Below are 12,075 nucleotides of genomic sequence, written 5' to 3'. Positions count from 1 at the left end.
AAGAAACAGTGGCTATCAGGAATTAGGCCAAGACAAGTGTCTTTGATGACGTAGTCTTTTATGTTTAATGAAGTGTAATTTGTCAGCTTCTTCATATGAATGTCCAGTCTTGTAGCTCATTTGGTTGTAAAGACTTCTCATTCGGTTTATGTTGCTTTGGAGTCTTCAGGAACTGACAGGGTTGTGTGCGTCTGAGTCCCCCTCTGGGCTCTCTGCTCAGTTTTTACCTGTCATCCATCCTTCAGCAGCATTGTGCTGCTCTGGTGTCCACACCCTGTGGTGAGTCCTGAAGTCCAGTCCTTTTCTAGTTCTTCTCTCAAGAATCTGTTTACAGTTCACTGACCTCTGCATCCCCACTCTACTGTTCAGCCTATCGAATGAATTTTTTAAATTTCAGACACTTTTTCAGTTCTAAAATCTCTGTTTGGTTCTCTTTTTATTTTTTTGCTGAAATTAATTTATTTACAGTGTTTCTGGTATAAAATGATATATATATTCTTTTTCAGATTGGTTCTATTTTTTAATAATTATTTTTTTTTCTGTGAAGATAGCCTCTCATCCTTCGTAAAAACATACTTTTATGTCCTTGGACATACTTATTAAAAGCTGCTATGAAATCCCTGCTGCTAATTCCAGCACGTGAATTGTCTAGGGGTTGGTGTCCATCGATTTGTTTTCTGAGTATGACTCATGTTTTGTCTCTTTGTGTTTTGAAGTAATTTTGAATTGGATCATGGGTGTTGTGAATAATAGGTTGCAGAGACTCTGAGTTCTGTTAATATAATATTCTTCTGAAGAGTATTGATGGTTTTGCTTTCACATTTAGTTAACGTGATTGAACTGAGACAGTGAACCCTGTCTCCTGAGATCTCAGTGTAGTTATGCTGGCCTGTGCTTGGAGCCTTGGCACAGGTGTGGTTTAGGAGGCAGCCAGAGATCAGGCTCCAGCTGCCCCTTGTGGTGATTCCCCCTCACTCACTTCTGCTGTGGTCTCCTGTTCTCCAGCCTAGTGGTCTTCAAGCCAGTGAGGCCCTCTGTCTCTGGGTCTGAGGCCTGCCTTGTGCCAAATGCCATAAGCCCAGAAACCTCTGCTATTGATAGTTCCAGTTCCTCCGTGCAAGTATCGAGTTCCATCCTGTATCTGCACACCTTTTCACATTTTTTATATTTCTTTTAGAGTTAATGTGTTTGGCCCAATGGGAAGTTCTTGGCCATTACTGAACACAGAACCCTGTACCAGTTTCTTTTATTGAAAACAAAACAAAACAAAACACCCTCTTTTTGCTTACAGAAGTAATACATTTTCATTGTAAAACATTTGGAAAATTTAGAAAAAGTGCACACACACAAATTATAAATTGATTATAATCTTATCCCCAAAGATAACCACTGTTCACATATTGTCTGTTTTTTTATATCATTCTTTTCTCTCCTTCTCCCTCCCTTCCTCCCCCCATCTTTGTTACATGTAAACAGGGGTGGGGTGGAGTGCTTGCTTTGCCTTTTCATTACTGAGTCCCTGTACCATGTGAGGCAACACCTGCTGCATGGCTGGTCCTGGTGGTGTAGTACCCATTCCTAGATGTCAAGGATCAACAACCGCTCTCACAGGCAGGTACTTTGTTCAGACATCTATAACTTGCATTTAAAATGCCTTGATAAGTAGAGTAGATATAGTTTAATTATTTAAAAATAATTAGCAACTGTTAACCTCATTTTTAGCACTCAGTATCTCTGCAAGATGGTACAGAGATGTCAAAGGTGTAGGGTGCCCAGTTTCTGTCTTTGATGGTAGCTTTTCATTAGAACATTTTAAATAACCTGTATATATTTCACACAGCTATATATCAAGTAGAGTGCTAATTGCAGTACCATTTTGAAGTTAGATTGTTATTAATTGGAGTTTTAGTGCCATTTTCCAGTAGGAAGACAGTTTCAACCTTTCTTCTTATCATTCAGCTTTGTGATTTTGGCGGGCTATGTGACGACAGGTAGTGTAATAATTAGGGAGGCTAAGCTGTAGTCCTAGACAAAACTAAGATTTCCTGCATTAGAGTCTGCTGTCACTCTGTGTACAAAGCCAGTTGGTTTCTGAAAGACTCTAGAGTCACATTGATCTGAAATTCCATTTAAAACCAGAATGCAAGTCCTTTTTTATTCTCCAGAGGTAAGTTAGAACTTAAATTATTTTTTTTACAATATGTTGGGTAGATAACATTTCTCAAAAATGAATGGAGTCAGTGTTTGGGGTGATTATGACAGTTTTAGTTTACATTCATTCTTGTGATGCACTTAATTTATGAAAATCTCAGTTTTTTTTGTTTTTTGTTTTTGTTTTTGTTTTTGTTTTATCCCCAGCAGCAAGCCCTTGCAGGGACCCTGGTGGCAGCAGCTGGAAGTGCGATTGAAACGGATCCCTTTAAGAGACAGCAGGCGGGACCCCCGGCAGGTATGTCATGGAGCACAGGCTCAGGGGCCTACAGAGCCAGTTGGCTTCTTAGTTTGGGAGTTCCAGTGTAGTGGCCACCTGTTTCTGAAGCGTGGCCCTTAAAAGAATTTAGTTCTGGTTTGTTTCTACTTCAAAAGTTAATTTTTCTTTGGGTAGTAATCAACAAAATATTCTTGTGCATGTTTATGTGTACTGAAGTTAGAAGTTTATTAGTTGAATAGGTATATTCCAGTTTCATTTTCTATGTGCATTTATAGGCTCATGTCCTCAAGTGTAAAGCCATCTGCCTTTTCAAATTGTCATTTATTTTTTCAAACTGGATTTTTTCTCCAACTTAGAAACTTAATACACATTTTGTGTAAAAGATTCAAACAATTCAGCAGGGTATAGTTTGAGCTCACCTCTGGTTTGGTATTCCTTCTCCATTCCCTAGCCACACAGCTGGCTGCATGTGTTCATTTTCCCAGATAAGCATTGCTTCAGGTGTGTCATTCTGAAAAAATTAAAATGCAATCCTATATGCACTGTTATGCCTTTAATATTAAATGACTAGGTTACGTTTCCCAGTCATGGACCTCATTCTTTTTGATGGCTGCAAAGCATTGCACCCGGTGCATGGATGTTTCCTTTATTCATTAAAGAATAATGTTAGCATTCATTTGTTAGTGTTACCTTTTTTCTGTTATAATAAAAATAGGATTAAACCTTTAGTTTCACATTTTTTCCTACATGTCTGTGCATGTTTATAAAAGCAGCTCTCCAAGAATGAGACCGCTGATCAGAGTGTGTGCATAGTGAAGGGTTAGTGGTGCTAGGTTGCCCTCCAAAAGGATAGGGCCAGTTTTTGCCCCATTAGCAGTTTCTGGTTCTCTCAAATTTTGGCCATGTTATTAAGTATGACCAATCTTTTAATCTTTGTCAATCTTGCGGGTGAAAAATGAAATGTTTGTTTTGAAGTGGATTTCTTTCATTTCGGTAAGGTTGTAGTATCTCTTCACATTTTTAACCATTTGTGAATGTGTCCCTCTGCTAGCTGTTTGTGTTCTTTGCCCATTTCGTCTGTCTGGTTGTTGAGCCTTTTCATATTAATTTGTAAGAGCTTTCTGAATGTTGCCCGTCGTGTATGTTGCAGATATTGTCTCTTAGGTTGACGCTTATCCTTTGCCTTTTTATGATGCTATTCTTTATATTTACAAGTTTTTAACAGAAAGAAAGTGTATTTATCAACCTTTTATGGCTTCTGCATTTTGGTTCATGCATAGAAAGGCCTCTCTGTTCAAAGATGATAAAAACACTTAGACATGTTTTTTCTACTACTTTTGTGGTTATTTTTTACATCAAACTGCACCTTTTCTGAAAATTATTCTAGAGCAGTCTAAGAGACCTCGACTTGAAGTGGGTCACCAAGGGGTAGTTTTCCAGCACCCAGGGGTGAATACAGGAGTTCCTCTCCAGCAGTTAATGCCGACAGTTCAAGGTAAGACCCAGCACCAGAACCAGCTCTCTAGTTCAGAAAAAGGGAGTGCAGAGAGGGCTTAGGGAAGCAGTACCAGGCTGGACGTGTGCAGTCCAGGTAGCATATCCCGGTGGTTTCTGCCGCTGGGATGTTCCTCTGAGTCCCACTTAACACAGCATGAAGAAACCACTGGAGACTAGCTCTTGTTACCTTAGCGGAACCGCACGCCCCACTGTCCTCAGCTTCTCTCTGGTTTTCCCTCCTGTGTATTTTCTGACTTGCTGCTGTGGTAGGGACCCTGCGGTTAGTCTGTGCCTGCTCTGCTTGGTGCTAACTCGCAAAGGCCGAGTGCCTTTCTTTCTTGTTTGTGTGCTCATTTATCACATTAGACCTAATACACACAGGTTTCCCGCCAGTTAAATTTCCCCTCTGAGTGTGTGGTGCTGTCAGCGCAGGGTCTGTGACAATGCTGGGAGGTGGAATCGAGCCCCAGAGTCAGGGCTGCTGGGTCTTCCCTTTCTTGCAGGGGGAATGCCTCCTGCCCCGCAGGCCACCCAGCTCGCCGGCCAGAAGCAGAGCCAGCAGCAGTACGACCCCTCTACTGGGCCCCCGGTGCAGAACGCCGCCAGCCTGCACACGCCTCCGCCGCAGCTGCCCAGCAGGCTGCCCCAGGCTGGCCTCCCCGCCGCACCACTGCCCCCCGCGCTGCAGTTCCCCCCACAGCCGCAGATGGCGGAGCCCCAGACCCAGCTCCCAGTCCCTGTGAAGACGCAGCCGCCCAACGCTCCGGCCCCCGCGCCCCCATCCGGCCCACTCCCCACAGCTCCCCCGCAGCCCACGCCACCCACCCTCCACATCCCGATGCCCGGGAAGGCGCAGATGCAGGCCCCTCCACTCCCGGCCCAACCACAGGTACTGCGGGCCCTTGCTGTTCCCCAGGTTAGAGGGGGAAGAAAAGACAGGTGGTTTGTTGGATGGGACGGTGCGTGGCCAGATAACTCACCCTCTCCTAGCAGCTCACTCTCCACTGTGGAGCAGTTAATTCACTAGTTGCAACATAATTTTGTTTGGTTCTGCAGTCCTAGTCATTGTTATTAAAATGTCAGAAAATGACTCAATTCTTCCTGCTGCTCTCTCTACCGAGAGGTGAGTACAGGGCTCCATGACCCTTGTCCCACCTGATATGCTGGGTCACAGTATGTCGCTGCAGCTCCTGACCGTCCACCAGGCTCTGTCCCCAGGTGCCTCCCCTTGGACGCTGGTTCCATAAGTGGTGGGCACGGCATAGATTTCCAGGCTTGATACATGTTTCCTTCACTAATTTGCTTCACCCAGATGCCTTTGTGAAATGTGTACAGTGAACCATGTGGGGTCCCTGACGAGCAGTGAGGCCAAAAAGCGTGGGCCTGGGGCCCCAGAAGGGGCAGGAGGGAGTGTTTTCAGAGGCTTATCTTAGCTGCGTGTAGTCAGCTGCACAGGAAAACCACCCCGCCCCCAACTGGTTAATGAGGAGACTTCCCCGCTGGACTTGGAGCTCGAGTTCTGGTGATTGGAGACGCTTGCTCTCCCACAGGGTGGTGGTGCCTCCCATTGCCTGCAGGTGCGGGGCGTGGCACGGCACGGCGTCACCTGCTTTCCTCCACCTGGCAACTGCTGTGGTAGAGTCTTTATTATTGTCCTCATTAGCCATGAGAAGATTGAGGACAGAAAGGCTGGATTACATGGCCAGGGTGGCCAGCCAGCGCTGCAGGGGCTGTGACTGGCTCCCGGCATTGACTACGGAGCCTTCTGTGTGCCTTGAGAAGGAACCCCCTTCTCCCACCAGGGTGGCTGAGCCTCTCCCCAGGCAGGCTGGAGGTTTGCGTGGAGATGAGTCTTTCTGTTTTGGACACGGTTGTTGAGCCCGGTACCAACTTCATGCAGCACTGATGTCTTTCTTGGGTTTGTTTCCTGCCCTGCTTGACCACATGTGCTGTGGGATGTGATTTTAGAGGAGTTCTTACAGAAGCCATTGAGTTCCGTTCCTTCCAGGTTGGGAGGGACCTACAGACTTCTTCTGTGAAGGGCCACAGAGAGGAAGCATAATGGTATTCCAGGCTTTGTGGGCCGTGTGGTTTCTCTTGGGCCACTCAGCTCTGCCCTGGAAGGTGAGAGCAGCCCCAGGGCCCACAGATGTGTGGCCGCAGCCAGTAGAACTTTCCAAGTCTGTGGCTGGTGGAGGACATTTCCGTAGATGTGCAGAGAGAAGCTGCAGGTTGTGAGAGGCCCATCCTTGGCTGTGGTGCCCTCTCCACACTGCAGGTTATAAACGTGCTGTGTTTGCACCTCTCTGTCCCCAGCCCTCTTAGTGGGGCAGTAACTTGCCTTCCCTGCTCTCTGCACCCCCGCTTGCTCCCGACAGAGTTCCTGTGTGAATTTAACTTCAGTCCAGGGAGGGAGGTGAGTTCTCAGCTTTACAAGCTTGACTCTCAAGCCAGGACTGAGGAGGGCCCCTAACCTTACAGCTTGCCTACCATAAGAATTTGTATTTGCCCTTCAGAATTTGATATTTTTCAATTAAGGAGAACTATATACAATTAAAAATTCTAAAAAATTATTTGAAAAAAAGCAGTAAAAGCTGGAAAAAGGTAAAAAAACTTAGATAAGACATTATATGAAAGCACAGTTTACAGTGAGCCCTTAATGTGGTTTTGTGGACAAACAGGACTTCTTTTCTGTGGACATGGCTTAGTTTGCCTGTTATCGTGGTCTGCGGATGGGCTTTGTGATTGGTTTCGTGGCGGGGGAGAGGGTGCATTGGTGTGTGCCTCTCTGCTGGCCTGTGGGTTCCAGGTGCAGTACTGAGCCCTGTTTCCCCTGCTAGACGGTGGCACCGACCAGACCGCCCGTGGACCCCACCCAGTCCTGCCTGCGGCCCCCGCCCTCCACCTCCACTACCTCGACTGTTGCCCCCGCCAGTGGCTCAGGCCTGGGACCTTCACCTGCACGCGCCTCCCCGGTGAATAGACCCTCCTTGGCAACCAACAAGTCACTGTCTCCAGTCACCGCCCGCGCCCCGGGGGCAGCCGTGTCGGCACCCCCAAAACCACAGAGCCCAGCTCAGAATGCTGCCCCGCCCCAGGACAGTTCTCAGGATAAGCTGGCAGAACAAATAGCCTTGGTAAGTGCCTGGGAAGATTGTAGTGTGGAGCCCAGCTGGTAGAATGCATTTGATTTTACTTTCTAAGGGGGCAGTAGTTTAAAACGAAGCCCCTGATGGTCAGGATGACTGACGGAGGTATGTGATCAGGAGAAACCAAGATAACAACTGCATGGTGGGCCCTGTCCTGCTGCAGGTAGTCTGGTGTGGAGAAGGTCTTTTCTGTGCCGGTGTCAACAGTTTGGGTGTGGGGAGTGGGCAAGAGGTGGGGTGCTGACTGAGCGCTCAGAGCCAGCTGGAGCCTGCCCAGGCCAGTGCAGGTTGCAGGCTGCACTTAGTTGGTGCTTACTGTTTGTTGGGTGACTAAGCAGTTACGTGTAAGTGCTCTGCTGTGAGTGTTGGTCTGGGCACTCGGCCCCATGTGTGTGGGATGGGGCAGGATTGTAGATTCAGTGTGAATTAGTGGTACGCACCTCAACTGTGTGCTGGATGCTCCTTGCAGGAAAACCAGATCCATCAGCGCATAGCGGATTTAAGGAAGGAAGGCCTGTGGTCCCTCCGACGGCTGCCCAAACTTCAGGAGGCCCCACGGCCCAAATCGCACTGGGACTACCTGCTAGAGGAGATGCAGTGGATGGCCACGGACTTCGCCCAGGAGAGGAGGTGGAAGGTGGCCGCTGCTAAGAAGGTAGGTTTGGGACACAGGCAGTCACAGTTCTCAGGCAGCCTTGGGAGGTGTTACGGACAGAACGTGCTGTACATGGCAGGTCTCCCAGCCCCAGTCTCTAAAGGGTTTCTTGACTCATGATGTGGATGAAGAATATCCTGTTGTTTAGAGAGTACCTGCTCTGCCATTCCTTTCTGAGGATTGTCCTCAGGGCTCCAGCATGGACTGCTGGAAACAGACCCGGCTCCTCTGCTGCAGTTCTGTCCTGGCATCTAGTTTCTTTTCTGGCCAGTTTCACCTGACAGTTGGCATGAGGGTGCCTTCAGCTCCCCAGATCCAGGCTTGAGAGTAGGAGGGGGAAGAGGCCAGCTGGCTGGAGGGCAGCTCAGGCACTCATGCCTGGCCTTAGGGCTGCTGGCAGGCTGCCTGCTCCGTGCTGCCTAGTCTGTCCATCCAGCTTCTCTCCATTTCTGCCTCAGACTTCATTTCCCTCTCTCTGTTCCTAAAGCAGGCACGCAGCCTGGGGGAGAACCTTTGGGAGGTGTTACTGCTGATGCTCGCAATGTAGAAGGTGGCAAGTTTCTAGGGCTCTTAGGTCCCAGAGCACAGAGCAGCTGTCCTTGTGTGCCTGTGTGTAGCTCCAGGCCAGGTGCTTCTCCCTCCACTGCTGTGTGTCTCTTCCTCTGGATTAGATTCATATTTCGTATACTTTCAGGACTGAGATTGGTCTTGTGTGCCAGACTGTCCACATCCCTCCTCTAAATTCTTACCCCTGCTTTCCCCACATAGTTTTGGTAGAGAGAAGCTGAGTCCATGAGGATAACAGCAGGGTGTGAATCTAAAGGGTCTTAAATCAGGTTCTTTGGTATTTCAGAAAATAACAGTATCATACTCCATTTTAGAGAAAAATATGTGTCCTTGGTAAAAATAACACTTGTAGGACAGTTAAGCAGCACATTGGCAGTCATTTTTGCTGGAGTAAGCTTTTCTCCTCTGCTGTGCGTGCAGGTGAGGATGCGTCTCTCTGTGAATTACATGCAGTTATGCGCTGAGAAGATTTTAAGAAAATTTAGCACATCTTTTTTTCTGATGGCATGACACAGGGCACAACATACAGTTGTTGAACTTCTGTTTACTAGCTTGTCAGAACTGTAGCTCGTCATCATGAAGAGAAGAAGCTTCGGGAGGAAAGGGGGAAGAAAGAAGAACAGAACCGATTGAGGCGAATAGCTGCGTCAACTGCTAGAGAAATAGAGTACTTTTGGTCAAATATTGAACAGGTAAATTCTGAAATTTTGATGGGGTCTTGGAATCATAGACTGTGTCAGAGTTGACAAGGCAGGCTTCTGAACCATGCCTGACTCTGTGCTGGAGAAATCCCACAGGTAGAGCCCCAAGTGTCATTTAGAAAGGCGAGGTCCCTGCACTGCTGTGGCACCTCTGGACTGTTGGCTTATTAAGATACCTGGTTCTCCCTCTCTGTTTCTGTTTGTGCATCAAAATCCCCATTGGCCACGATCTGCACGTTGTGTGATGTCTGTGAGCCTCCGTGAGGGGCCCTTCAGACAGACCTCTGTTGCAGGTCACTAAAGGGCTTCCCAGGCAGCATAATGGTAAAGACTCCCCCTGCCAATGCAGGAGATGCAAGAGACATGGGTTTGACCTGTGGTCGGGAAGATCTGGAGTAGGAAATGGCAACCCACTCCAGTATTCTTACCTGGAAATTTCAATGGCCAGAGGAGCCTGGTGGGCTACAGTCCAGGGGTTGCAAAGAGTCAGATCTGACTGAGCAACTGAGCACACACATGCAGGTCACTAAAGACTGGTTCATACTTCCAGAATGGCTCCTCTGTCTGTCTTTCTGTAACAGTTCTCATCTTACCCTCTGACAGAATTTGGGCAGGATGCAGCTGATACATTGTAATTAAAGAGTACCAAATTGAACATTTCTCTCTGAACAGCATGGGGGTGAGGCCACCAACTCCGCATGCAATTGAAAGTCTGCGTACAACTCATCATCTGCCCTCTGTGTCCGCGGGTCCATGGCTACTCGTTCAGCCAGCCGCCGAGTGTGCGGTTGTCACGTTCAGCCAGCCGCCGAGTGTGGGGTTGTCACGTTCAGCCAGCCGCCGAGTGTGCGGTTGTCACGTTCAGCCAGCCGCCGAGTGTGCGGTTGTGTAGGCTTTACCCCTGGAGAACATCTGTGTGCACCAGTGACCTGCACAGCTCAAACCCATGTTGTTCAAGCATCAGCTGTAATCTGAAGTGAGGTTGGACAGCTGGGCTTTTGGTCTACAAATTTTAATGTTTTCATATACGAAACTTTTATAATGTACATCCTTAATAGCACGCTTATTTATTTAACTGTTTGCGTTTAGGTCGTGGAAATAAAACTACAAGTAGAATTAGAAGAAAAAAGGAAAAAGGCTTTAAATTTACAGAAAGTTTCCCGGAAAGGTATGATTACTTTTTAAAAAGTCTTCCCTTTTGTGGATTGTGTCTGCTTGGACTCTGCTCATCATCTCCCTGTGACATCGTGGCCCCCTGTGGAGCCTGCCCAGGGAGATCTTCCTTCAGCAGCCTGGTCCTGGCATTTCAGTTCTTTTGAGATTTGCTAGTGTGAGTCCATGCCCACGGGGAGGTCAGCTTCGGCAGGCTCTCAGAACTGAGGACAGTGAGGTGAACTCTCTTGGCTTTGACCCCTGGGGCCCCCATCTCTAGCTGTCTCACTGCTCTCATGTTGCTTCACAGTAGCTGCCTGGTCACTGGCCACCCAGGGGGTAGCTTTCACTGGGGGAGGGGATAGTTTCTCTCTTTTATTGATGAGGAAACTGAGGTAAAGAGGTGGTCCCTGCTGAAAGGCATGGATCTCTAAGATCATACAAATCATGAAATAGAAACTTTGCCAGATGGGAGACTGGGTTTCTGCAGAAGCATCGGTGCTGAAAGCTGAGAGCGTGTGTGGAGGTGGGGCTGGCACTGTGCCGCCCTGTGTTCCTGGAGGGGAGGCGGGCCTCGCCCTTGCTGCCCTCTCCTCTCGTGGAGGGGGCGCAGCAGAGATGCCCTTGGTTGTGTGAGGAACGTCACCTCCTTCACAGCCCTAGTGAAAACGAATCATGTTACCTGTCTCTTTAGGAAAAGAGTTGAGACCTAAGGGACTTGATGTACTACCGGAAAACTTTCTGGTAAGTTTGGGACTGTCATGTCACTGCGTGAGAGGATGGAAGTGGTGTGAGTGAAATACAGTGCCTGACAAAGTAGAGTTACTTGTGTCTGGAGAAACTCGTAGACATGAGTAATGTTCTCTTGTGTTATGAAATCAGTCTCCCCTGGGCATAAAGCAAGTTCCTCATAGCTTTAGGCTCATCTGGGTGTTACTTTGGTGGTTTGGGGAGACACGCTGAACACAGCAGGTGTGGCTTTAGTCTCCCTCCTCCTCTGCCTCCTCCGCACCTTTCCCGTGTCTGATGTGGACACGCCTGTCATGGCCTCTCCCACCTCTTCTAAGTGCATGTTGAATAGACATCTCTGCTTTGGTTTCTCATTCTGTGTTTTCAGATCGCACGCTTAACGATTTTTGTTCTGCATTTCAGGATTCGGGAATATCTGGAAGAAAAAGAAAAGCGAGTACGTCTTTAACTGATGATGAAGGTCTGTCCCCCTCCTGGTGCTCTTGGCTGTCGGGAGGGCTCTCTGACAGCGCAGCTAGAGAGCTCGCTCAGTGCCACCAGGGTGTCCAGTATGGCCCTGCCTGGAAGAGTCAGTGGTTCAGTGGCTTGTGCTCTTGGGGGCCAGATGCCTTGGTGGATGGTGGGGATTTTGCAGTGAAGAAGTGAAGAGCTGGATTGTGAAGGAGAGAGTGTGTTGGATGGTGTGTGTGTGTGTGTGTGTGTGTGTGTGTGTGTGCACGTGCGTGCATGACCACAGATGCATGCTTTTTGTTTGTAGGGAGGAGAGGTGGTTAGTGTTGAGGAGTTAGCGGGAAGAAAGGCCTGCTGTCGTGAGGGCTCAGTTCAGATGGAGCAGTGGCCCGAGGGTGGGTGGAGTTCCACTTGGGTGCTGGTGGCCTTTTCTCTGCCAGGATTCCGGGGCAGGGGTGCAGGACAGGAGCTGAGCTCCAGGAATTTTCAGCTGGAGCCTCCAAAATGGCGATGGTGAATTTGCAGTGACGCCATGTAAAGCGCTCATGGATTTTTCTGTAGTGGGCTCTGCAGGTGGACAAGAAGTTCCACGTCGCTTCCTATTTTGGCCTGAATAAGGTCTGTCATGTGATGAAAAACCAGGCTTTATTTCACACCCTGAAAAGGAAGAGAAAGTATAAAACATGGTCCCTGGTTTTTTGCTCACTTAATATATACTGTCAT

The 12,075-nt window shown here is 48.2% G+C and overlaps 1 protein-coding gene across 16 annotated transcripts in view; it reads left to right on the top strand.

Moving 5' to 3' along the window:
- The window catches only part of EP400 (E1A binding protein p400), a 107,542-nt gene that overhangs the window by 32,054 nt on the left and 63,413 nt on the right, over window positions 1–12,075 (top strand). For 6 of the 16 annotated variants that reach the window (XM_086347192.1, XM_086347201.1, XM_086347189.1 and 3 more), the window contains 9 exons: window positions 2,359–2,449; window positions 3,819–3,926; window positions 4,432–4,817; window positions 6,769–7,065; window positions 7,547–7,732; window positions 8,851–8,991; window positions 10,090–10,168; window positions 10,847–10,896; window positions 11,305–11,362. In XM_086347192.1, the coding sequence (XP_086203318.1) occupies window positions 2,359–2,449; window positions 3,819–3,926; window positions 4,432–4,817; window positions 6,769–7,065; window positions 7,547–7,732; window positions 8,851–8,991; window positions 10,090–10,168; window positions 10,847–10,896; window positions 11,305–11,362 (1,396 nt within the window). Of the gene's footprint in view, window positions 1–2,358; window positions 2,450–3,818; window positions 3,927–4,431; window positions 6,345–6,768; window positions 7,066–7,546; window positions 7,733–8,850; window positions 8,992–10,089; window positions 10,169–10,846; window positions 10,897–11,304; window positions 11,363–12,075 lie in introns of all 16 variants that reach the window. The other 10 variants (XM_086347195.1, XM_086347194.1, XM_086347187.1 and 7 more) reach the window with 6 other exon arrangements.

The sequence above is a fragment of the Bos grunniens genome, chromosome 17 (assembly GCF_055505025.1).
Source record: "Bos grunniens cultivar Pamir isolate PY7600 chromosome 17, Bosgru_T2T1.0, whole genome shotgun sequence".
NCBI classification, from domain to species: domain Eukaryota; kingdom Metazoa; phylum Chordata; class Mammalia; order Artiodactyla; family Bovidae; genus Bos; species Bos grunniens.
This window is presented reverse-complemented; position numbering and strand designations above follow the sequence as displayed.